Here is a 26,671-nt window from a genome sequence, read left to right on the forward strand (position 1 = left end):
TGTGCTACAGGCCTTGCTCTTCCAGGGGCACCGCATGGGGCCTTCCTCCCCCTATGTCTTGGGGCCAGAGCCTCGCTACTCCTCTCCCTTTTCTCCTCCTTCAGGGCATATGGAGTGACACCCCTGTGTGTGGGGGGTGGGTGGGCGGGGGGGCCTTCAACCCCAGTCTTGCTGCTCCCACCGCAATTGTATTTGGCCAGGGCCTCGCAAATCCCTAAACTGGCTCTATGGGCCCTGCAACTCCTCTCAGTCCTTATATTTGAACAAACTGGTGAAAAGTTGGGTGAAAATCAAGTTAGCCCTAATTGATATTTCTTAACAGAATACTTGAAAAGTCAAAGGCGAAAGTATTGCCATCTTCAAGTATTTAAAAGGCTGCCATATAGAGGATGGAGCAGAGTTGTTCTCTCTTGCGCTGGCGGGATGGACCAGAACCAATGGGATGAAATTAATTCAAAAGAAATTCCATCTCAAGATCTGGAAAAAGTTCCTGACCGTTAGAACGGTTTCTCAGTGGAACAGGCTTCCTCGGGAGGTGGTGGGTTCTCCATCCTTGGAGATTTTTAAACAGAGGCTAGATAGCCATCTGACGGAGAGGCTTATTCTGTGGAGGGTCATGGGGGTGGCAGGTTACAGTGGATGACCGATTGGGATGTGAGTGTCCTGCATAGTGCAGGGGGTTGGGCTAGATGACCCATGAGGTCCCTTCCAACTCTATGATTCTAAAAACAGATTTCCCCCCCCCCCTTTTCTTCATTCAACCAGATCAAGAAACTTTTCCTAGAGAATTTGCCTCTGGATACCTCATTGGCGAACTTCTACACAAGTATGAACTTCAAGATGACTTTGACCAGTTTTCGCAAAGCAGGTTAGTAGTTTCAAGGCATAGTTGATGCTTATTGCGGAATGATGAGCTTCTCAGGTTAAAGGGGCTGCAAAAGGCCTTCCCATTTCCTGATGGTCCCAAAGCCTTGTGCAACGACCTTGCCTGCTGTGCAACGACCTTTCCTGCTGTGTCACCTTACAGGGTCGCCAATGCAAAACTTAACAACTTCTCCCGCATGGAGCCCACCCTGCAGCTCCTGGGCGTGCAGTTTGACCAGAACGTGGCCCGAAACATCATGACCGAGCAGCGAGGGGCTGCCACCAAGCTCGTGTACCAGCTGTACGTGGCTCTGGAGAAGAAGAAGAAGGCTGGACTCACGGGAGTTGCCATGGACGCCATGAGGCCCTCGGCTCCCGCGAAGCTCAAGAGCGTTGGGACTGAGATGTACCGAGAGGTGAGCTGGTATGAAGGGGAACCATTCTTTGCAGGGAGTCCCTTTAGGTGGCACGCAGCCAGTGAAATGTCAAAAGGATGTAGCAAGCATAAGTCCAAATTCATTGAGTAGCATGGTGGAAAGGGTTGACTGACTGACTTGGTGCATTTATATCCTACTTTTAGAAGAGGTAAATGCCAGCCCTGCAGAGATCTGCTCACAGGGTTAAAGAGAAAATACAATAAAATCATAAAAGCATTCTTTACCAATGGTAAAAATGACCAATGTTAAAATGAGCCAAACCTACCAGTACTCAAGAGCCTCTTGTGGTGCAGAGTGGTAAGGCAGCAGGCATGCTGTCTGAAGATCTGCCCATGAGGCTGGGAATTTGATCCCAGCAGCCGGCTCAAGGTTGACTCAGCCTTCCATCCTTCCTAGTTCGGTAAAATGAGTACCCAGCTTGCTGCTGGGGAGTAAAACGGTAATGACTGGGGAAGGCAGTGGCAAACCACCCCGTATTGAGTCTGTCATGAAAACCCTAGAGGGCGTCACCCCAAGGCTCAGACATGACCCGGTGCTTGCACAAGGGGATACCTTTACCTTTACCAGTACTCAAAACCAGAATCTAGGGGTTTGTTGTTGTTATTGTTAAATAAAAGGCCCTACAAAGGTTTCTCAAGTCCAGAAAATAAACTCTGTGGTCCTGGCATGCCTTTATCTAGACCTGGCTTTCTCCTGGAAGCGTATCCCAAATGGGTGCGAGTTAATTATTTATATATTTTTTTAAATGTTGTTAAACATTTATCGGGTGATATGACCATATGTGGTCATGTTGATCTCCCCCCCCCCCCAATGGCCAGTGATGGGCCGGGAGGGGGTGGAAAGGGCAGGGGCTCAGGTGGGCATATACCCAGCTCTGCTCCCCAACCACATTCTGCTCAATCGCACCCGTTCTGGGGTTTCTTGGAGCCTGAAGAATGTTTCACGGGTTTTCACAATGGCAAAAAAGTTGAGAAAGGCTTATCCAGAACTTGATAGTGTATTTGTGTGTGGGAGTCTCCACTTCACCCATGAGATTCCCCTAACTACATGGGCTACCTCACATATCTGTCTAGATTTGCACCCAGAACTGTCCACAGTACTGAGTGAGTGAGTTCCGCAGGTGTCGGCCATAATAACCACCTTGTCTTACGTACTGACTGAACCCCTCTGCTCTCCTTCCTTTGCCTTCTCTCGGCAGGTGCCTGAGTAGTTCTTCCTCCTCTTTCTCGAAGCAAACAGCTGCTGGGCAAAACGCTCTCACTGCTCAAGCATATTGGGGAGTTGAAACTGGGCAAAATGCCTAGGAAGCTAAATAAGGAGAACCGAACTGTGACTCCCTCTGAACATATGTTTCCTTCGTCTCGCGTCGATGCCCACGTACGGAGCTGGCTGTGTTCCCTCCATCAGGGCAAGAATGACTTTAAATAAGCCACTTAACAGCAGGGCCAAATTCACGCTGAGATGGCTGCTGTCCTTCCCACCCACACATATGCCCTTGCTTCCTCGTACATTCCTCTTGGCTTAAACTGGGCTGGAGCAACAGGCAACTATAAACATTCCGTGCTCAGATTTACGGGCCTCGTAAAAGGGTGCTGAAAATGAATAGTGTTGACAGCCAGATTCAAGCCCAGCAGCATCTTCGAGGCTGAGAAAGTTTCCAGAGTCACAATCCCCTCTGTCAGATACAAGTAGGAAGGGAGAGGTTCCTGAGTCCTTAAATCCCAGTCAAATGAAAGGGATGTTGCAGACAAGGGAGTCTGCAAAGGTACCATGCACAGTGTCATCAGCTAGATTAGAGCAGAGGAGAAAGGCTGAGGAGCAGAAGATTAACTAAGCAGGCAACGTTTAAATAACATCCAACAATTTTTGTTTGTTTGTTGCTATTGTTTCTAGGACCGGATTAAATAATAAAGTGGACAACAGGCAGCCTTGTCTTCTACCCTTAGTTATCTGAATTGGGGGGGGGGGGGGGCATAAGCATTTGGTTTACCAGAATTCTGGTTTCCTATTTTAAATATATATGCTGGATTAGTTTCAGAAACCTCTCTCCACAATCCATAGTTTGTAAAGTGGCTTGTAGAAGTTTCCACTGAAAGTTGTCAAACACTTTTTCTGAATTGAGAAAAGCAAAAGCCATACATTGCTGTGTCTTCTGAACGTTTTCCATAGTGTGTAGCACTAGACCAGGGCCCTCCAGATGTCCATGGACTTCAATTCCCAGGAGCCCCCTGCCAGCATTCGCTGGCAGGGGTTCCTGGGAATTGTAGTCCATGGACATCTGGAGGGCCGCGGTTTGACTACCCCTGCACTAGACGAGTATTATTTTTCATGTATCTTTTGGGCACAAAGCCTGTTTGATACTCGTGAGCAACGTCTCCTGTGCATCTCTTGAGCCTTTTCGCTCAAATGTTAACAAAAATGTTATAATCCACATTCAGTAATGAAATCGGTCTATATGATCGTGGTACGCATGAATCTGTTCCGGCTTTATGTATAAGAATTATTGACGCTCGCTCCCAGGATTCTGGAATCAGTCTTTCTGAAGTTTCCGTAATTTTATTGATTAGTTGATGCAACAATGCTTTTATTACATGAAGCGTTCTTTTGTGGAATTCAGCCACTAATCCATCTGGTCCAGGTGCTTTATGGGATTACATTACAACTATTGCATCATTAATTTCTTGAATTGATATTTTTTGATTTAATATTCTGCAGTGTTCTTCCATAAATGTTGTTATAGGTACACCCTCTAGCTATCCCAATTCTTCATCTAGGCTGCTTCCTTTCCTCTCTGAGTAATGCAAGGCTTGAAAGAAGCTTGCTAACTTATCTTGAGTATCCTTTTCCAAGACGTATTCCACTCCATTATGTTTTGAAAAATGAAAATGACATCCAAAATATTGGCAGACTGAGGAAGATTATTAATCAAACCGGCCTTTTATCCGGAAATCCGTCTCTGAGCTTTTATATTTTGGGATCCATTTTTTACCCACAGTTTCAGCATCCAAGTGTTATGTAACAGAAGCACTGAGGAGGCGATGGTCCATTTGAAATTATGTTAGGTGCCGTTCACGGAAAGTTTTTAGCATCTCTACTGCATATATAGAGCCTCTTGTGGTGCAGGGTGTTAAGGCAGCAGAAATGCTGTCTGAAGCTGTCTGCCCATGAGGCTGGGAGTTCAATCCCAGCAGCCGGCTCAAGGTTGACTCAGCCTTCCATCCTTCCGAGGTCGGTAAAATGAGTACCCAGCTTGCTGGGGGGTAAACGGTAATGACTGGGGAAGGCACTGGCAAACCACCCCGTATTGAGTCTGCCAAGAAACGCTAAAGGGCATCACCCCAAGGGTCAGACATGACCTGGTGCTTGCACAGGGGATACCTTTACTGCATATATAATGGTCTGGCAGTCATGTTCCCGTTATAGCTGCTAATAATGAAATGAATGTGGATCTTGCTTAGCACAGTGTTGCATTTTGCTTTTGTGTCCAGGAGCAGAAAATGAGCATCTCTAGCGAGATTGGGTAGAGTCCAGGAGCCCCTGAGGGACCAAGAAGATCTTCACATTTTGTTGCTTTCGAGCCTCAAGGCTCCTTTCGTCAGATCTCGCAAAGGGAGTGTTGCCTGTCAGGCACTTATACCCTGAAAATCTCGTTGGTCTCTAAGGTGCTTCTGGATTTGAATCTACTTGTATGGAAGTAAGATTCCAGGCATTTGGCTCTGGGCCTGAATGAAGAGATCAGGGCTCTGTGTGTTGTTTCTTGCCTGATGTGGCTGCTGGGGCTCCTCGTGGGTAAATACTGTCACTGATAGCAGCTCAGGGACAGTAAAGGTAAAGGTAAAGGTATCCCCCTTTGCAAGCACCAGGTCATGTCTGACCCTTGGGGTGACGCCCTCCAGCGTTTTCATGGCAGACTCAATACAGGGTGGTTTTGCCGTTTCCTTCCCCAGTCATTACCATTCACCCCCCAGCAAGCAAGCTGGGTACTCATTTTACTGACCTCGGAAGGACGGAAGGCTGAGTCAACCTTGAGCCAGCTGCTGGGATCGAACTCAAAACATTCCCCCCAAGTACCAATAAATACTGATATTTTTGGTTCGGGTAGCACCACATGCTCACCCCTGGTTTACTGTAGCTGGTATGCAGAGACCTCTCTACATAAGGGATTAGTTGCACAATGCATTCTAGCCTGCCCCCTCTACACCCTTTTTGCCACATGATGCTTATGTGCTACACTGCCCCTACCTGGATAGCCCAGGCAAGCCTGATCGTGTCAGATCGTAGAAGCTAAGCAGGGTCATTCCTGGCTAATATTTGGATGGGAGACCTCCAAAGAATACCAGGGTTGTGATGCGGCAGCAGGCAGGAGCAAGCCGGTTTCATGAAACCCAAGTTGAGAAAGCCTGCAGCAGTAGAACAACATTTAAGTTAAGTGGCTTTGACCTTGTAATATTTCATTGACCTTTAAGGTTCGATTGGACTTGAATATTGCTTTCTCTGTGAAAAAAAAAGCTCGAGTACGCCGTTCCAAATATGGATATTATTCTGCAGTCGATCTCTCAGAAACCTTGTTGGAACCACTTGCTAAGATTACAACCTAGTAGCGCCTGATCTACAGAACCAAATCAATGAAGCCATTTGGTTTTGTAGCTGAGAAATGGGCAATCCTCGCTCTGCAACGTCCACGGACAGCTGGAGGGGAACCAATATTTTCTTCACAGATTTTTGAAAACCTTGTCTTTCTAGCGCCTGAAGACCTTAGTGCCACGTCAAGCAGACCTGTCCCTCCAGCAGATTTCAGACAACTTCCAGAACAAAGCCAAGGACATGGACAATAAGAAAAGTCAGATGCAACTTGTGGAGCAGCAGAAAGCCAAGAAACTGCAAGAGGAGAGAAAAATTAAAGTTATGGAAAAGGTGAACAGCTGTTTTTCATTTCACCCAACAGATATATTTATTTCCTTCATTTATACTCTGTCTTTTCTTGTGGTTATGCTGTGATTGACCATTGGTGTCGTGTAGGGGTCAAGTATTCCAAACAAGGGCTTGGGAGACCCAAACTTGAGTTCCCACCGGACCACGGTAGCTGGCTAGGTGACTTTGGATCTCTCTCTGTCTCTCTCTGTCTCTCTCTCTCTGTCCCCTCCACCCCCATAAGCTCCTTCAAGAATAAAAACCTGAGAGGTGAACTCTTTGCTCAGGCCTTGATGAATAATAATTTGGTGAAGGTAGCAGGAGATCTGCAGGGGTTGATATAATTCCATCCCATGTCCATATCTTAAGGCTCAATGTTGTTACACAGTTATGAGTAGAATTGGGGGGGGGGCGTGGGGCTAGGTAGGACTTCTCATTAATGTAGATCCTGCCCTTCTGTTTGCTCGTTGGGAAGCCATCTGTGGAAGGGGCCCTTCACAAATGCCAAATAGTATTTGCCGATTGCAAGAGGGGAGTGTTTGTTTTCCCCTCCCCACAGCTGCCCTGCTCTGGATAGCCCAGGCTAGCCTCATTTTGTCAAACCTCAGAAGCTAAGCAGAGCCAGCCCTGGGAGACCCCCAAGGAATACCAGGGTCACAGTACAGAAGCAGGAAATGGCCAACCACCCCTCAAAGACCCTCTCCTTGAAAACCCTACAGAATTTCCGTAATTCAGCTGTACCTTAGCAGCAAAAAACGAAAACCCAAATCTGTGGTTGACAAACCCATAGGAGGTGCAATCTGTATTTATAATGATTAAAGTCTCTAGAAACTCTCAGCTTCCCTTTCTTATTGCCTGCTTTATCCCCATCATTTTGTTTATGTGCTTGTGAAGTCTGTGTGGGCAGCCGCTAACTCTCCCATGAACTTGCTGTAAAGCAATTCTGCTTTGTGGAGGCAATTAATATTTCTTTCCCAGCCTGTTTCCCCCCCCCCCATAAAAATTGGCTCATTAGCTTTTTGTTGGGAATTTAGAAAGTTGTGGAGAGACGGAGGCAGCATGAAATAATGGCCAAGATTCAAGCAGCCATCATCCAGATCCCAAAACCATTGCCGCAGCACACCATGCAGGCGATTGAAGCCCAGAAATTGCTGAGGAAGAAAAGGGAGGCAGAAGTAAGTGTCAGGGCTTGTTTTGTTTTTAATTTCTGATCTCTGATTAAAACAAAAACTACACGCTGGAATGTGCCACGTCAGGGTTCCCCATGCTATTTCCGCCTGTGGGCAATTTTGGAATTCTGAGGCAGTGTGGTGGGCACAACCACAAAATGGCTGACACTGTGATAAGAAGAAGAAGGAGAGCTGGTTCTTATATGCCGCTTTTCTCTACCCGAAGGAGGCTCAAAGCGGCTTACAGTCACCTTCCCATTCCTCTCCCCACAACAGACACCCTGTGAGGGAGGTGAGGCTGAGAGAGCCCTGATATCACTGCTCGGTCAGAACAGTTTTATCATAGCCATGGCAAGGCCATGGTCACCCAGCTGGCTGCATGTGGGGGAGTGCAGAATCAACCCGGTGTGCCAGATTAGAAGTCAACGAGATCTGAACACAATGGAAAACGATGGAAATCTGAACACAATGGAAAACGTGTTCAACGAGATCTGAACACAATGGAAAAATGGGCAAATGAGAACAAGATGCAATTTAATAAAGATAAATGTAAAGTTCTGCATCTGGGTCAGAAAAATGAAAAGCATGCCTACTGGATGGGGGATACGCTTCTAGGTAACACTGTGTGTGAACGAGACCTTGGGGTACTTGTGGACTGTAAACTAAACATGAGCAGGCAGTGTGATGCAGCGGTAAAAAAGGCAAATGCCATTTTGGGCTGTATCAACAGGGGCATCACATCAAAATCACAAGATGTCATAGTCCCATTGTATACGGCACTGGTCAGACCACACCTGGAGTACTGTGTGCAGTTCTGGAGGCCTCACTTCAAGAAGGATGTAGATAAAATTGAAAGGGTACAGAGGAGAGCGACGAAGATGATCTGGGGCCAAGGGACCAAGCCCTATGAAGATAGGTTGAGGGACTTGGGAATGTTCAGCCTGGAGAAAAGGAGGTTGAGAGGGGACATGATAGCCCTCTTTAAGTATTTGAAAGGTTGTCACTTGGAGGAGGGCAGGATGCTGTTTCTGCTGGCTGCAGAGGAGAGGACACGCAGTAATGGGTTTAAACTTCAAGTACAACGATATAGGCTAGATATCAGGAAAAAGTTTTTCACAGTCAGAGTAGTTCAGCAGTGGAATAGGCTGCCTAAGGAGGTGGTGAGCTCCCCCTCACTGGCAGTCTTCAAGCAAAGGTTGGATACACACTTTTCTTGGATGCTTTAGGATGCTTTGGGCTAATCCTGCTTTGAGCAGGGGGTTGGACTAGATGGCCTGTATGGCCCCTTCCAACTCTATGATTCTATGATTCTATGAAGTCTGCACTCCTAACCACTACACCAGAGGCTACAGTCACAAAATGGCTGCCTCAGGTTACCGTCGGTCACACTGTGAAGATCCGTGAACTGCAGTGGCAGCTGCTGTTGAAGCAACATAAAAAAAAAAAATCATAGTCAGTTGCCTTGGTGGGCACCCACCTGCCTGCCCCCACTTTTAAAAGCACACGGCAGGCACCACAAAATGTATCTTTGTGTGCCATGGTGCCTTTGGGTACGAATTTGGGGACCTTTGGGCTGTATGTTTGTTGACCTGGCACCATTTAGACCAGGGGTAGTCAAACTGCGGCCCTCCAGATGTCCATGGACTACAATTCCCAGGAGCCCCTGCCAGCGAATGCTGGCAGGGGCTTCTGGGAATTGTAGTCCATGGACATCTGGAGGGCCACAGTTTGACTACGCCTGCCCTAGCTACACATACAATTTGAGAAACTCGAGAGTGCCAAGTCACACATTTGCGTCAAACATTATGGTTGGGCTTTCTAACTGTAGGATAGAACCTGGCTCATGTATTGAACGGAAAGAAGGTGGGTCAAGCGAGCTTGCTTCTTTTGCAGAGCACGTACACAGAAATCCGGAAGTTTGAACAGCAGATGAGGAAAGAGACCTCCATGCACACCCTCACCAAACTCAATGACAGGTAACGACTGGGAACGGTGATTTCTGAGCCAATTGCACTTCACGGTCCTGTTGTGTTGCTTTCCAGTCTTGGACTTGCCACTCATCTTCGGTTAATTGGCATTCCTAACAGGTAAATTGTTTGCTGTACAGGCGAGCCCATGAAATGTTTTTGCCATTTATCTGTCAAGATTGCTTCATTAGGTGCACTCCATTCCCTTTTTGCATCTTGTGTTGGCTGGCAGCTATAGCTCAGCAGGGGAAATAAATGAATGCACAATGGGTGCTGGGTGGCATGTGTCTCTGAAGCAAAGGAGGCCGCTGTTCACTGGCAACAGTTCTCTGCTTAGAGTGGGTGTTTAATTCCACCAATTAGGCCAGCCATTCGCAACCTTTTTTCCCCACCATGGCTGCTTTAGGAACTCTTCTCAGGTTCCTTGGCCCTCTGCTGTAGGCTGGCCATTTTTGCAGTGAGCCAGGCTAACAAAGGCCTAAGCTAAGAGTGAACTAACTATACTCAGTGTACCTTGTCTTATACATACTTGGGACAGATATGTTTAACCAAGAGAAGCATGCACATTCATTTTTTCCTTGAATGCATTAATTCAAGCACACACAAAGGAATGGATTCCATGATTCCTTTTTCTTTGCCATGATGGTCATACTTTCTAGCAATTGATGACATCATACGTGACAAAAAGGGTATTTCATCCACTCAGCTACCGCCCCCCGCCAAATCACGTTGGGCTCCCTTCTCACATATTTCATTCTGTGCCCTCCTTCACGTGTCCCAGGACCCCCCAGGAGGCCATATGGTCCCTGTTGAGAATGGCAGATTAGATCTAGATTTGAGTCCAGTAGCAACTTGGATTCAAATATAGATCTACGGTAAATCAGCCATTCTCAACTGGGGCCATATGGCCTCCGGGGGGGGGGGCTGGGACATTTGAAGGGGGCCACAGACTGAAATATGTGAGAAGGGAGCCCAACGTGTCTTTTTTGGGGGGGGTAGTGGTGAAGAGGCTTGTGTAGTTCAGTGAAGCTATGAGCTATGCCGTGTAGGGCTATCCAAGACGGACAGGTCATAGCTGAGAGCTCTGACAAAAGGTGATCCACTGGAGAAGGGAATGGCAAACCACTCCAGTATCTTTGCCATGAAAACCCAATGGACAAGTTCAAAAGGCAAAACGATATGACGCCGGAAGATGAGCCCCTTAGGTCGGAAGGTGTGCAATATGCTGCTGGGGATGAGCAGATGGCTAGTACGAGTAGCGCCAGAATGAATGAAGCGCCTGGGCCAAAGCCGAAAGGACGCTCAGTTGGGTCTCCAGGTTGGGTCCATTACTCTGGAAAGGACCTCAGTGCCACCCTGCCAATTTGTAATAATATTACGGAGCAGACAAGCAATGGTTCCCCCTGTTGCATTTGCCAAACCTATGATGCCAGCTGTCTTTCTTGTTTCCTTAGCATGCTGCAGATGGTATTGCAGACAAAAGACATGGATGCTGCGGCACCTGGGATCACCCAGCTGCTGAATACGTACTCGGATGATGAATATATAAGGAAAATTCAGAAACGGCTTGAAGAAAACACCTTTGCTCGCGAGCAGCGGGAGAAAAGGCGAAGGAAGATGCTGCAAGAGCAGCTAGTAGCCCATGAAACACAAGAAGTGAGTTTCAGAAGGTAGCCACGTTGGTTTGTTAGATCGAGGCCAATCGCACCTGGGAGACCAGCAAAAAATTCAGTGTGAGCCAGTGTTTCTCAACTTTTTTATCATTGCGAAACCCCTGAAACATTCTTCAGGCTTCAAGAGACCACAGAAGTGGTGCAAGTGTGCAGAATATGGTTGGGAAGCAAAGCTGTGAACATGCCCACCCAGATTTGTTTTAACTCCGACAAGTCCCCGATGTTGCCTGCCCCACTTCACCAGGTGGGGTCAGGACTGAGAAAGCCCTGGCTCTGGTTGAGGTTCAAGTGTGCTTCCTGGAGCCAGGGATCACCAAGTTTGTTGGTGTTGGTGGAACCTAGTGCTCTCTGGGGGGCTGCCTAAGGAGGTGGTGAGCTCCCCCTCACTGGCAGTCTTCAAGCAAAGGTTGGATGCACACTTTTCTTGGATGCTTTAGGATGCTTAGGGCTGATCCTGCGTTGAGCAGGGGGTTGGACTAGATGGCCTGTAAGGCCCCTTCCAACTCTATGATTCTATGATTCTATGTTTGTGCTTGTAATTAGTAGCCTAGTTACTGGGGAGTTCATCCTTGGCTATTTCCGACGAAAATTCGTTTCATGTTTTCTGCCTGTAAAGCTGTATCGAGTCAAACCTTTTGATTGCGGGTCGCTTTGTACTCTCTTTAGGAGGCCTACAGAGAGGAGCAGCTCATCAACCGGCTGATGAGGCAGTCTCAGCAGGAGCGCAGAATCGCCGTGCAGCTGATGCACGTGCGGCACGAGAAAGAAGTGTTATGGCAGAACAGGATCTACCGCGAAAAACAGTTTGAGGAAAGGCGCCTGAAAGAGTTCCAAGAAGCCCTGGACAGAGAGGCAGTGAGCACAGATTATTTTATTCTCTCCTTTTCCTTTCCCCCCGACCCAGGCTACTTTGCCCACGTGGTGTAATCACAAGTGGAATGCATTTATTCTGACGCCGATTTGAGCCTAAAGATTTCCGAAATCATGGAGCTAAAAGGTCTCACCTTTAAATGGTCAGAAAAGCTTGATGCTGGGAAATGTCTTCTGTGCAAGACAGGATCTTCCATAGGTTAGCTTCCCTAAGGTTTTTGAACAGGACTGCCCCAAAATCAGAATTTTGCAGGCATGACAAGAATGTTACCTTGTTGCCCTCTTGTCAGAGTTGGAAGATGCAAAGCCAGATCGAAAAACAGTGACACCCAAGCCTCTTTGGCGACTGAGGCATGAACCATCCGAGTGCATTCGTGCGCACTAAGTTGTTACATGGGGAAAGTAGCTGAATTACAGTGTAGTGTGTCTGTGTGCTGTAAATCCACTTATGCTGGGCTGACTTCCCCTTAACAAAGGCGTGAGTGGAAGTTACTGGCACAGTCCTTGCAGCCTGAGTGCAGTGAGGCTGCCTTGGGTATGAGTCTGTTTGTTGGTTGTCCCCTAGACCAGTGGTCCCCAACCTTTTTAACACTTGACAATTTTACTGAGGCCCGGGGGGGGGCGGGTAGTCTTTGGCCAAAGGATGTCGCCGCCACCGCCTGAGCCCCTGCTCCACTTGCTTTCCTGCCGGTGTCCCTGTCTTCCCGCCGCCCACTGGGGGTCGCTGCCAGCAGCAGCTGCGCAGTGCCACGCCGAGGGGGAGCCCCAGCCATGGCGGCTGCTGGAGAGCACTAAATGTGAGCCGGCGGCAGAGTGGCAGGGCCGCCCCCGAGGCAGCAGCCGGGGAGGAGGACGAGGAGGAGCCACGGCCCGGTACCGACTGATCCACGGACCAGGACTGGTCTGAGGACCGGGGGGACCACTGTCCTAGACTACGTCAGTGCACTGTAGTCCAAATCAGTGCCAAGCAGAACCTAAGCCCTCTCTTAGTTACACTAGGGAAGAACAAGAGTCTGGGATCGCCTTAAAGAATAACAAAATTGGTGGCAGCGTATGAGGTTTTGGGAATCACTGCTCACTTCTTCAGATACTCACTTCTTCGGTGACTCACAAAGGCTCATAGCCTGCCATAGATGTTGGCAGTTTTTAAGATGCTCCTAGACTCCTGTTGTTTTCTACTACTGCAGTCAGGTTAACACAGCTACCCTCTCCTGTCAGTTAATCAGCTGCCTACCATCTCTTCCCAGGATACTCTAAGCCAGCCGAACATGCAGAGGGCAAGGCCCAAGAAAGCAGATTCTAGGGGAGGGGTTGGCAAACTGTGGCCCTCCAGATGTCCATGGGCATCTGGCAAGGGCTCATGGGACTTGCAATCCATGGACATCTGGAGGGCCACAGTTTGCCCAGCCTAAGCAAAGTGATGCCCTTCTCAACTTATTGAAGTCACTGGGTTTAAAGGGTGTAACTCTGCTTAGGACTGCACTGTCAGAGCCAGACCAATGTTACCTCTTTTTAACCAGGCTGTGGGGAACAGCTCCTGAAAAAGAGAGAGTGAAAGAGCTCAGTTGGGCTCGGAATGGCACCATGGGGGACTCCTGCCTCCTCTTCCAAAGCAGTTTTCTTGCCGATTTCGGTGTTCCATGTGAAGTATTTGTGCAGAAAAAAATCCCCTTTCCTTGCACGGTGGTTATCTGAGAAAACTGCAGGGGAGGGGGAGATGTTCTTTCATCCTCCACAGCACTATTCTGAGCCCATTTGACCTCTCCCCTCTTTAAAAGACAATTATCATAAACCAGCTGCAGGAACGCATGAAAACATGTAGGGAGAAAGCAGTGTAGTTTGACTCTCTGCCTACAGGCAAGGGGGCGCATATTCTCCATGGAAAAATGTAACACGGCACATGATCAAGGACATGTTGCCGGGATTTAAACAAAAGCCAACTTCACGGTTGGACATGGGGGTGAGGAGCTCTAAGAAGAACTAGATTCAATGTGCCAGAATATTTAAGAGTGAAATGTAGCAACATAATGCAGAACAATATCTCTCCCCCCACCCCCAAGCTTTTGCATTCAAGGTACAGTTGCTGTACTGAGGAATCTTCCAATGAACCTCTGAGCCTGCTGCAGGAATTATGGGGCATAAGTGGTGGGGGGGGGGATACTCAGGGCACGGGTCAGACCTCCTGGGTCTTGGTATAACTGCATGAATTGAGCATGTCCCTCAGAACACTCCAGCCGATCCCCATCAGCTCTGAAGTTTAAGGCAGGGGTAGTCAACCTGTGGTCCTCCAGATGTCCATGGGCTACAATTCCCATGAGCCCCTGCCAGCAAACGCTGGCAGGGGCTCATGGGAATTGTAGTCCATGGACATCTGGAGGACCACAGGTTGACTACCCCTGGTTTAAGGCCAGCGGGAGACTTGATTTTTACCACTCGGGTTATTGAGGAACCTTAAACGAACTGAAAGCAGCGATCCATTTTCCTGGAAAGCTACTTTGCAAACCTCTTAGAGTCCAGTGGGTAGCCGTGTTGGTCTGAAGCAGCACAACAGAACAAAATCAGAGTCCAGTGGCACCTTTAAGACCAACAAAGATTGATTCAAGGCATGAGCTTTTGAGTGCAAAGCACGCCTTGAATAAATCTTTGTTGGTCTTAAAGGTGCCACTGGACTCTGATTTTGCAAACCTCTTGTTTTCGACCAGATAAGTGTGGCAGAGAGCAAGCTACCTCCGAAACAGAGCCCTTTTTTTTTTTTTTAAAGAACAGGGACAGAAGACTTTATATAAGGAAGAAAACACGGCTAAACCTTCCTGATTTAATTACATTCTCAAAGTGCCCAGAACCCTTTGCCGTTCTGCTCTGGTTTCAGGTATAGTGGTACCAGAGGTGAACATAGCACAGTCGAAGGTAACTTTGCTTCAGAGCAAGCAAGTGAAAAACATGTTTTAAAAAAGTGACGTGCCACACAAGTGAGAAATTGGTGTCCGTGGCACTCCCTGTTGGCTAACACAAGAGAAGATTGAATGAGGTCACGAGGTGCGATGGAACCCCTGGTAGGCAGGCTTTAGGAACTGCATATATACATCCTGACCACTAGAGGTCAATATTGCTCTGTAACTGGGCATGTTAGAAAGGATGGCAAAAGTTTGGGATGAGGCTGTGGCTCCGTGGTAGAGCATCTGCTTGGGGTCCCAGTTTCAATCCTTGGCATCTCCAGTTACAATAAGCAGGTGGCAGGGGATGTCAAAGACCCGCACTTGAGAGGCTGGAGGGCTACTGGGTCTTGTTGGTTAAAAGCTCCTACCTGGGAGTCAGCTAGAGAAATACATAGCTTTAGAGGGGGATTATATAGATTCATGGTGGGTAAGTCCATTGATGGCTATTTGGCATGGTGATTGAGGGGAACCTCCACATTCAGAGGCAGTAAACCTCTGAATCCCACGGACAGGAGACAACATCAGGGGGAGGTTTCAGCCTTGATGTCCTGTTGCTGGCTGTCCAGAGGAATTGGCTGGCCACTGCTTGAGACAGGACGCTGGACTAGATGGACCATTGGTCTGATCCAGCAGGGCTCCTCTTGTGTTCTTATCAAGGGAAGGTCTTTGCCTCTATGCCCTTTTGGCTGTCCAGAGAAGCTGGTTGGCTACTGCTTGAGACAGGATGCTGGACTGGATGGACCATTGGTCTGATCCAGCAGGGCTCCTCTTGTGTTCTTATCAAGGGAAGGTCTTTGCCTCTATGCCCTTTTGGCTGTCCAGAGAAGCTGGTTGGCTACTGCTTGAGACAGGACGCTGGACTGGATGGACCATTGGTCTGATCCAGCAGGGCTCCTCTTGTGTTCTCATCAAGGGAAATTCTTGGCCTCTGTGCCCTTTTGGCTGTCCAGAGAAGCTGGTTGGCTACTGCTTGAGACAGGATGCTGGACTGGATGGACCATTGGTCTTATCCAGCAGGGCTTTTTCTTATGTTCTTATGGTCCTTTCACCTGTCAGCTATTGCTTGGAGATGCTGGGGATTGAACCTGTGACCTACTGCATAAAGCGTCAGGAAAGCGTAGGTGCTGCTTAACCCAACCAGGGGAAAAGCCATCTGAGATGATGATGTGCTTTGGGGGAGCACTCCCTGCTCAACGATTCTCCCCTGCAGACATGAATTTGCGGTCATGTATCTGTCAAGGCAGCCTGTTGATTTAGCTTGAGGATGAAGATTATGTAAAATTATACTCATTCGGCGTGTATGGTGGGGAAAGGGGGCCATGCAAAATTTCAGTCACGAGACATACCACGTATCTGGATTTGCATTCAATATTAGCGAGGGCTTTTTTTGGCTTTATCCTTAACTCAAATCATATGATAGTTGATTTGAAGAAGAAGAAAACAACCACCTCGCTTATGTGAAACCAATTCCTTCTAGGCTCTTGCAAAACAGGAGAGAATTGAGCTTGAGGATCAGGCCTTTCAAGAGAGACAGCTGCATGCCAAACTCGCCGCAGAGAGAGCCGAGGCTTGCTACAAGAAGCACTACGCTCTGTGTTGGGAAGTGACTGAACAAATCATTGATTTAGCGACCAAAATAGGAGAGTACCGCATGCTGACAAACAAGTAAGTCATCCTAACTTTCCCCAGTTTAGCACACACACACACAAAGTTACTTTTTCTGAGGTTTCAGGAATCACCTCCCCTTAAACGTGGTCTTTGCGGTGGAGACAGAACAGCAGAGCAGGGACAGGTGGAAAAACCAGCAACTAAATCCAGAGTCACCTTATTGATTTCCTTGGTTTGTACTCTGCTTTTCTTTCCGGTGGGGACCCAAAGGTCCTTATACTGTTCTCTGCTTTCTCCTCCTCGTGGGTAATGGCACACATTCTACACCAGGGGTAGTCAAACTGCGGCCCTCCAGATGTCCATGGACTACAATTCCCAGGAGCCCTTGCCAGCATTATTAATTGTTGGTTCCTGCAGGCCTCATTTTCACCAGCCTTGCACAGAGGACCATGGGCATAATGCTCGGTAAGAGCATTTTCTGAATGGGGATCAGACACTCTGATTCACCATCAGGAACTGTTAAATTGTAAGTGTTCCTTTAAAAAGTTGGAGTCCCTATATAAGAGAAATGCCTTTTAGAATCCATACAGCTGAGATAGCTCTGTCATGTATATGGTGGAAAAAAACCAGCCGAGTTATTGTATTTCTAATTTAGATTATTTTCCATCTTGTCTTTCCACAACTCAAGCTTTCAAGTCAGCTGGCATAAATGTTTAAAACCACAGAACTGAAGCTGACATCCAAAACAGATTGAAATAATTTACAAAGTAGGCAAAATAGCGGCATTAAATAGCAGGTATGAACAGCAGCTGGGCAGCTGTCAAACCACCTGTCTCCAGGAGCGCATCCCAGTGTGACAGATTTGCGGGAGCCCAAAATAGACCAGAGACAAAATTCATATGCCAGGAGAGACAGTTTCATAGCCCGGGTGCACCACCTGGGTGCTGTTCTAAGTACAAGGCCGGTGTTGGCTTTCAGTCCTGTACTTGCACAGTGGAAAGTCAAATATTTCCTTGCACTTTAGCTGAAAATCATTGCTTGCCATTAAAATAATAATGTGGCTCTAACCGAAGGCTTTGAAAACTAAGTTTAACAAGAGAATATAAATAATCACGTATAATATAAGAAGTTAGAGGAGAAAATGGAAATAATAATGTTTAATTCTTATTTTGTTTTGGATTCTTCCTTTTAATTTTTTCCCTTTTTCCTCTAGGACTTTGTTTCACTCTGTTTTATTAATGAAAATATTTAGTAAAATATATGTACATGAGCCTCTTGTGGCGCAGAGTGGTAAGGCAGCCGTCTGACAGCTTTGCCCATGAGGCTGGGAGTTCAATCCCAGCAGCCGGCTCAAGGTTGACTCAGCCTTCCATCCTTCCGAGGTCGGTAAAATGAGTACCCAGCTTGCTGGGGGGTAAACGGTAATGACTGGGGAAGGCACTGACAAACCACCCCATATTGAGTTTGCCAAGAAAACGCTAGAGGGCGTCACCCCAAGGGTCAGACATGACTCGGTGCTTGCACAGGGGATACCTTTACCTTTTATATACATAATAGTAATAATAAAAAAACAACCAAAGATTAGTATCTTAGGTAAATTTGGTTTGGTTGTTAGACTTCCTCAGTTATGTAATATTAATTACACATGACCAAAAAATTCAAGCAGACCATGTCTGTTCCCAAGAGACCTTGGACTCTGCTTGAATTTTTTGGTCGCATGCAGTTAGAATCATAGAATCATAGAGTTGGAAGGGGCCACACAGGCCATATCTAGTCCAACCCCCTGCTCAGTGCAGGATCAGCCCAAAGCATCCTAAAGCTGTTATTACACAGCTGAGGAAGTCTAATAATGAAACTAAATTTCACTTGGGATACCAGTTTTTGGTTGTTCTGATGAATATTATTAAAGATTCTGAAGACAAGAATTGTTCTTCATGCTTCATATTGACCTCTGGTCAATACGGATTCTTCTTTAACCTGCAGGTTTTATTGAGCCACATGGGTTTTTTTCTTGTTGGGCTATGAAGGCAGAATCTCAGTTGTTACGCCTTTGAGCATGCAAGGAAAGGAGACAGGAGAGGAGGATTTATTCATTGAACCTTATGTCAGAATAGCAAGTTCCTTTCCTCCATTTGTTTGTGTGTGTACATCTCCTGCAGTGGCTATCTTGTGCGGTGTGTTCCTCTTGTGCGGTGTGTTCCTCCTGCGGTTGGCTCCTCCTTTTGCAGCAGCCATTTTGTGATTTCGCCTATCACACAATGTCAGAATTCTAAGTCTGAAATAAGCTGGGGATCCCTGGTCAAAGGGTTGGATCCAACCAGATTTTCTGCTGGTAGACACTTCGGAACCACGATAAATGGCTGTGCTGAGGATCATGGGATATCACTGGCAACCGCCATATTGGACAGGCACTGAAGAAGAGAATAGTGGATGACTGAAGAAACTAGCTGGATCTAGCCCCATATCTCTTTCCACACATGAAAGGAAGAGGTAATTTGTCACACCTCCTCCTTTTCTACTTAGGCATTTCTCTGAGATGCGTTAGGCATAGAATTCCAAGTCCGGTGACATATTCTTATCTTTCCTTCAGATTGAAAGCTTGGCCCTGTCAATCTCCTTTAGGCAAGGGGACAGAAAGTAAATAAGAGGACCTTGGATGCTTTAGGATGCTTTGGGCTGATCCTGTGTTGAGCAGGGGGTTGGCCTGTATGGCCCCTTCCAACTCTATGATTCTATGATTCTACTACTGTTTCTTATAATTACAGGAAATAATGACTGAGTCAGAGTTCCTTTTGTCCTGGCTTTGGCCCAAGTTACATGCCCTAATTCTCAGCTTCAGAATTTTATAGTAGATGTTACGTATTTGTTTGTTACTCATCAGAAAAGATCTGCATAAAATTGAACTAATGTCGTTTTAAAATTCAGTATAAAAAGAAAATAAACCAAAACCACAGTAACCAATAACCATAGAGCCACAGGAAGGCAGAAACATCAGGACAGTAGGATTAGAAACAGTTCATAGTTGGATCCTTCTTGGTTGAAGGTGTTTTTTCAGCCCGCTGAAAGATTAGAATGGACTTCCCCTTGGGAGGGCACCCCGCAGTCCTAGTCCCAACCCACAGTACTTCTGATGATGGATGAACCCAGATCATGGCTTTAGATTCTGATCTCAAACCTCAGGCAAGTACGTGAGGGGGGAGGTGGCCTTTAAGGTGTCCTGGTTCTAGAATGTTTAGGACTTCAAATATCAGCTCTGTGAACCGGACTCACAAAGACGGTCAAGTTGGTGCAATATCAGAGCTGTCTGCTCCATTTGGTTGATTATAGTTAATAATTGCAGCTGTGTTTTGGACCGGTTGAAATGTCCGAGGTTCTTAAATTCCCTTACTTAAAATTCTGTTGATCGTTCTCCATTAGCAATTCGGCCATTAAAACCCCTCCTCCTTTTTTCTTCCCCATTGTAGTTCTTCCTATCAAGCACTCACTACTTGAGTCCTTGATAAGATAAGGTCTAGTCCCACATGGCTGGAAAGACGCCATGTGATCTCACACAAAGTAGGCATACGGAATTGGAATTTGTAATCCGGAAAGGGAACCAGAGCCAAAGTTCAGGTTACAGCAGGGGTAGTCAAACTGCGGCCCTCCAGATGTCCATGGACTACAATTCCCAGGAGCCCCTGCCAGCATTTGCTGGCAGGGGCTCCTGGGAATTGTAGTCCATGGACATCTGGAGGGCCGCAGTTTGACTACCCCTGGGTTACAGTTTGTATGACCGAGGGTGGCAGGAAAGAACTGAACAGGACAGGGCATAGACTGGGCCGGAAAACTGATTGTATTAAGGGACAGTCTGGGGACCTTTCTCAATTATGCATTTCCTGAATGATGGAGCTATGTATTTGGAAACAGTGCACTGTTGATCACCTGGTCACCAAGGGTGTGCACAGCCATTCTATTGCCTGGCTAGATATGTCTATGGCTTCCACCTCCAACTCAGTGGCCATAGTGGCAAACAGTATAGGGAATAGGTGCTAAGCCTGTGGGTCTTTTGTCCTGAGTATTCTACTGTTCCATGCTTCCGTAGGCTGTAACTGTCTTTTAAGCAGTCTGCTTCTACAGACAGTGGGGCATTCCCCACTTTTTAAGGCATCTTAGAAGCTGGGCATGTCTGAGGGTCTTTCCTGGACAAAGGCAGGAGGAGAGAAGAACCAGAAATGGAGCACCTGAGGTGTTTCCCTAGAGGCACTGGTTTCATCTGTGCAAAGTCAATGCATGCCGATCTTTCCTTCAGGCTCTCTTAAATGTTCTTTTAGCTTTGTAACCTATTGGCAGTGGATTCTTTACAAAGAAAGAGATCAGAGCATCCCTTCCTGGTTAGAGAAAAATTATTGGCTTGGCTGAACATATAGCTCAATAGCTGGGGGGATATTCTTTCTAGGTCTGGAGAGCACGTTAGGGCATCCTTTCTCAACCTTTTTACTGTTGAGAAACCCCTGAAACATTCTTCGGGCTTTGAGAAACCCCCACAGTGGCATGATTGTGCAGAATATGGTTAGGAAGCATAGCTGTGTACATGCCCACTCGGGGCCCCTTCCCTTCCCACCCCTCCAGGCCCGTCATTGGCCATGGGGGGGGGGCAAGATGCCCTGAACATATATGGTCATATTACCCAATAACTGTTTATATAAATAAAATTAATAATTAACTCCCATACATTCCAAAACCCTTCCGGGGCCATCAAGAAACCTTAGGGTTTCACGACACTCTGGTTGAGAAAGCCTGTATTAGAACAGCTTGTAGTTCAAGGAGATCCTTCTTGTTGTACGTTTGATGTTGCTATTGATCCGTTCTTCCTAAAAAAGCATGGTCCGATCTGATCCGACCACAGGTTTTTGATTCTGCTTGATTTCCACAGCTTAATCCCCGCCAAACTGATGCGTGACTGGAAGGAACTCTTCTTAAAAGGGAAGCCCATTTACGAACAAGCCGTGATCGACCCTTTGCCGATGGACCCCACTCCTTCGCAGCTTGTAGAACTGGACAAAATGAATTTTCTAGATGAAAAAGACTATGATGAATATAAGGTACTCCCCACTGACACGGCCTAGTGGAAGAACATAAAACGTGCTCCTAAAAAAGTTATTGCTCGCGGCTGCCGTCCATTGTCCAGGATGCTATATAGATTTGATCGATGGTTAATCGTTAGAATTTTTATGCAGATTTTCACATGGCTCAACGTACTTCATTCCTATTCTGTTTTTTCTGGGAATAGATAGTGCCTTAGATCATTGCCATTTCGGAAGGCTGTGCCAACATCTTCTAAAAGTTTTTGTTATTTAGCCCAAAGTACAGTCATGACGGTATGTAAGACGATCAGAGTTGCAATGAGATGACAGAGTGCTGTTGTTTAGGCCGAGAGTCCATTCCGCTGTGCTAGAAAAATGTAACATAAAAGGCATTTGCAAAACTGAATGCAAAATAAACACTGTCTCCCCAACATGAGTAGTCTTATTTTGTATGCCCTTGGTATCTGATTTTTAAAAAAGCACATTGAGTAGATTTCAAGTCAGATTCTTGGTATTTTGCTATCAGCTCATTTTAATATCATAACTTACTTATGATGGTTCTGAGAAATATTGGTTATTGTTATCATCTCTGTAGGAATCTAGCGTGAAAACTGTAGCTAGAGTACTTCTTGTCTCTTGAAAGTAGGCTCCATTTATAAAAACGAAACATTAAATATGTGTTTCTTCTGACCGGCGTTTTCTCTAGTTACTTCCCAGATCAACTTCCCATTATCAACTCAGTACCATTGGACAAGCATATTTTTCATTGGTTTGGGATCTTTTCTGTTTTGAGTCTCTTGAGGTACCTCTACAACTAGTTGGTTTCCCCCCTCCTCCCCATCTTCTTAGGGAAATGATTACCGCCATATCTTTTATGTTCTCTTTGTGCCCACATCCTGAATTGGGTACAATTTATTTTTGTGTTACATAGTAACCCTTTGATATGCGTTGGTTTCATGGATGCCTGACATTGTTTTTGTGTTAATTCACTTTTTGTGGTTTTTACCTCTGCAAACGAAAGCTTGTTTTCGTTGTGTTTATAAATGGTTTTTCATTCTGGATGTGGCTTTCCTTGGAAGAACAGTGTTGGGGTATTTTTAGATTGGAGGGTCATTCACATGCCGCTTAGCATTGGCATCTTACTACTGGTAGTACTACACTTTTGTTGACTACTATTGAATGGTTGCCGTGAAATCGGTAGGTACATTCCCTGTTGTTTCCGTTGACTTGGACCCAGTCCCCGTTTCTGTTGTAGACTTGGGCAGAGTCCATCCTGGTCACTGCTTTCCCTGTGACCTGATTGCATGCCACACAGATCAAGTTTTGGTAGAGTAATCAAGAGACACAAACATCTCCTCTATGTGGAAACCACATGAGTCCTGTCTGCCCTAATAAGGAACAGCACAGATGTGGTTGTATCCATGTTACTGTTGCAACATGAGATTAAGCTGTGGAAGTGGTAGATGTGCTACCCAGGTAGCATCCAAACGTTTCTTTGCGGTCTAGGAATTCAGAAAATAGATTTCACAAATAACATAGGTGAGAAATTCTTCTATTGAGTCTTCTCCAATCTTCTTCCATTCCAGTTTTTAAACCGTGAAATGCTAAATATATGCATGTCTCTATTCTGGCAAGGACCACACAGTGACCTTTAAGGCTTCCTTATTATTGGGATGCAGGAAAAAAAGGCCATAGGTATAAAGGAGCTTCCCAATCCAGTACAGTTCACATGCAGAGAAGCTTTATGTGCATCTTTGAAATTCCCTGAGTGCAGTGATTAATGCAGCCTTTCTCAATTTTTTTTTTCCTTGAGAAACTCCTGAAACATTCTTCAGACTTTGAGACACCCCAGAAGTGGCATAATTGTGCAGAATGTGGTTGAGAAGCATAGCTGTGGAAATGACCACCTGGGGCCCCCTCCCCACCCCCTCCAGGCAGGTCATTGGCCATTTTGGGAGGGGGGGCAGTTTGACATGACCATATCTGGACATATCAACTGATAATTGTTTAACAAATGTAAAAAAAAGATATATTAAAAATGAATTAACTTCCACCCATTTGGGAAACCCTTCCAGAGCTGTCAAAAAAACCCAGGATTTCATGAAACCCAGGTTGAGAAAGCCTGGATTAATGTATTACTTTTAAAAGACACTTAAACATTCTCAACCTTAATGGGGAATAATTAGCACCCATGTTGTCAGAGTCATCCAAAGTAGAGCAACATGAAGAAATTAAATGTAGCCTTTCTTTTCATAAAAGTATTTATGTGGATATTTGTACTGCTCTTAAATTTTTCTTACTGTTCTTCCATGCAGTTGTTTCCATTTTTGCATGTGCACACACGCATGCACACACAGACGCACAAACAGTTTCACAATGCTGTTGTTTTACAATAAAAGATTTGCTACTTCCATGCCATTCCTTACATTTGTAGTTTTTAAAAACATTCTCACCTTGGCCTAACAGTAACTGTATTTGGGTGCACCAAGTAGCTCTGCACAAGGATATGCAATGCATGGGACCAGATGAGCACTGAAAAAGAATCTGCATTCAGATTCTTTGCTGATTTGGGGTCCTAATCTAACATCTGGCTAATTCCCTGCAGTCATTTCTTTATGAAATGCATACAAGTTGAATTTGCCTTGGCTATTTTAGTCTGAATGTATTTTAAAATGAAGACTCCAATATCTCTAACATAGTTAATATATCTACCGACATCATGTCCTGTGTGCTGAACAACACAGAGTGCTAAAATGAAAACATGTTATTTTTTGTTGTATCGTTTGTAATCTTGATTCCACAGATTTCGTGCTTAAAAAAAATACTGGGGGAGCCAATGGGTTTTCCTCAAAGTCAATATCTCAAAAAACCAGAATCAAAAAGAAGGATGACCAGAGCATCTCCCTATTTTAGCTCATCAGGAAAGAGAAGGCTCATAACTGACCATGGCTCAGTGGTGGAGCTTATGCTTTGCATACAAAAGATCTCAGGTTCAGTTCCCAGCATCTGCAGTTTAAAAATGTTCAGAGTAGGTGATGTGAAAGACCACGGAGAAGCACTGACAGTCTGTGTAGACAGATCTTGATACACTAATGGTCAGACTCTGTATCAGGCAGCATCAAGTAAGCTCTTCCTGTTCATACTTTTAGGGCAGCCTTTTTCAGCTGTGAAGGAGCCCCGGAAGTAATTTCTCAGACTCCGAGAAGCCGTGGAAGTGATGTCAGCTGGCCACGTCCCCTTCCATGCCTCCGGAAGTGACATTATTACCCGCACTGCTAGCCCTCGCTCCCTCCCACCCCCACCTTCACTACTAGTATGGCAGTTCTGCTTCATGTAGGCTGGAAAGAAGATTAGGAGCTGAGAAGACAGCCCAGACACCCCCTCCCCACATACCACACCACTTCAGAGCTCCCACTGACCCTTTTCAGAACTCCCACCCACCCCCAGGGGTCCGCAGACCCCTAGTTGGGAATCCCTGCTCTAGGATATAGAAAACATATGTCAAGACCGTCAACTAGATATTTTAATATCACATTGGACGCAGATAACTTCTAGGTCATGGATGGATTTTCGTCTTCCCTGCTTCTTCTGCCTAAATGTCTTTGAACATCTCCCATAACGACCTCTTTGCCAGCACCTGTCTAAGAAGATTTTTAGCAAGTGTATCCATCCCTCTATTATCTACTCTCTTGCCTGTGAACTCTCTTGAGAAGCTACTTCACAAAGAGTTTTTTGACAGCTCAAGACTTTTACTCAAGGAGCTTTCATCCGATGAAAGGAAAGGAGAAGTGGTTGGTTCATAAAAAGGCATATATTAGATTTTCCACATGGCGCCGTAGAAGTCCAAAGAACGTGCCTGATGCGAAGAGATGGGAAGCTGTAATTCAGCCACTATTCCCGGATGACCACATGCATCGTTGGATGAAGCTCCCTCCCAAAAAAGAGACTGCAAAACAAGCTACCAGTAATATGTTTTCATCAATTCACACTGTAGCGTGGCCTTCATTTACGTAGCAGTGATGTTTCTCCCACCAGCAAAGTCATTATTCTGAATCTGATTGCTCATGAAGCTTAAATTTCTTTTTCTGCTAACCAGTCACAGCTCACTTATACTAAATGCATAGAATTTTGAAGGCAAGAGACGTTCAGAGATAGTTTCGTATTGCCTACCTTTTAGTCACAATCCTTGTATTCTTTGGCTGACCGCATCTAACTTCTGAGCTCTGAAGACATCAAGTTAGCCTGAGCTATGCAGTTTTGGGTCCATAGGAAGGACAAAAAGGCTTGGTGGCACACATTGGACAATGCACTTTCAATGTGCTTTTGCAGCTGAGTTTTCTTGTGCAGAACAGGTTAATCTACTTTATCCAACGTGTGCCTAATGGGCTCTGGACTCAAATTTTGACGGTGTTATGCATTTTGTAGGGGGGATCTTGAGCCAATTGCTCTCGCCATCTAGCCTACCTCACAGGATTGTTGTCCTGGAATAATCCTGTATGTTGCCCTGAGCTCCTTTTGCTGGCTGCTGGGCCTATGGTTGAGGCTGAAATAATGTCTGAAAATGCCTGGCCTCCCTGCCAGAAATCCACCAAATTATACTTACATTTTATGACCTTTCCCCTGTCCTTTCATACAAGATAGAGAAACTCAGGCAATAGTTTGTAATAATGTTTTAAATTACAGTATTTGCTGGCGTATAAAACTACTTTTTCCCCCTGAAAAATATGCCTCCAAGTGGTGGGGTCGTCCTATACGCCGGGTGCACTTCAGTTGGGATAGACATAGCTGCCCATAGTGGCCCATAGTACTGTAATGTAATGTAACAAACTCTATATTTTGAGTGGAAATGGTGGGAGGTCGTCTTATACACCCAGTCGTCTTATACGCTGGCAAATACGGTAGCTAATTTAACTCAATTTTATATTGTATTTTATCCTATTTATGCATTTTGTTTTGATATAACCCACCCTGAGTTGCCGGAGAGAGAGAGAGCGGGCAATAAATACAAATATAAATAAATCATATAACACAGCCTCTTCCCTATAGTTAAAAAAATATTTAAAAGAATAGCCACTCTTGTTCTGTCTACATGTATAAAGAAAGGCATGTTTGCTATTCTAAGATGGCAACATTTCCACCATAGCCTGGGTGACATTAAACGTTTAGAAAATGG

At 45.9% G+C, this 26,671-nt stretch overlaps 1 protein-coding gene across 6 annotated transcripts in view; it reads left to right on the forward strand.

The window, feature by feature from the left end:
• The window catches only part of SPEF2 (sperm flagellar 2), a 110,256-nt gene that overhangs the window by 8,352 nt on the left and 75,233 nt on the right, over nt 1–26,671 (forward strand). For 5 of the 6 annotated variants that reach the window (XM_077346964.1, XM_077346967.1, XM_077346965.1 and 2 more), the window contains exons 2-10: nt 766–868; nt 1,028–1,280; nt 6,045–6,215; nt 7,247–7,387; nt 9,275–9,357; nt 10,803–11,004; nt 11,688–11,876; nt 16,305–16,492; nt 21,348–21,516. In XM_077346964.1, coding sequence (XP_077203079.1) covers nt 766–868; nt 1,028–1,280; nt 6,045–6,215; nt 7,247–7,387; nt 9,275–9,357; nt 10,803–11,004; nt 11,688–11,876; nt 16,305–16,492; nt 21,348–21,516 — 1,499 coding nt within the window. Of the gene's footprint in view, nt 1–765; nt 869–1,027; nt 1,281–6,044; nt 6,216–7,246; nt 7,388–9,274; nt 9,358–10,802; nt 11,005–11,687; nt 11,877–16,304; nt 16,493–21,347; nt 22,059–26,671 lie in introns of those variants that run through there. The other variant, XM_077346970.1, reaches the window with a different exon arrangement.

The sequence above is a fragment of the Paroedura picta genome, chromosome 7 (genome assembly GCF_049243985.1).
Source record: "Paroedura picta isolate Pp20150507F chromosome 7, Ppicta_v3.0, whole genome shotgun sequence".
In the NCBI taxonomy this organism is placed as follows: domain Eukaryota; kingdom Metazoa; phylum Chordata; class Lepidosauria; order Squamata; family Gekkonidae; genus Paroedura; species Paroedura picta.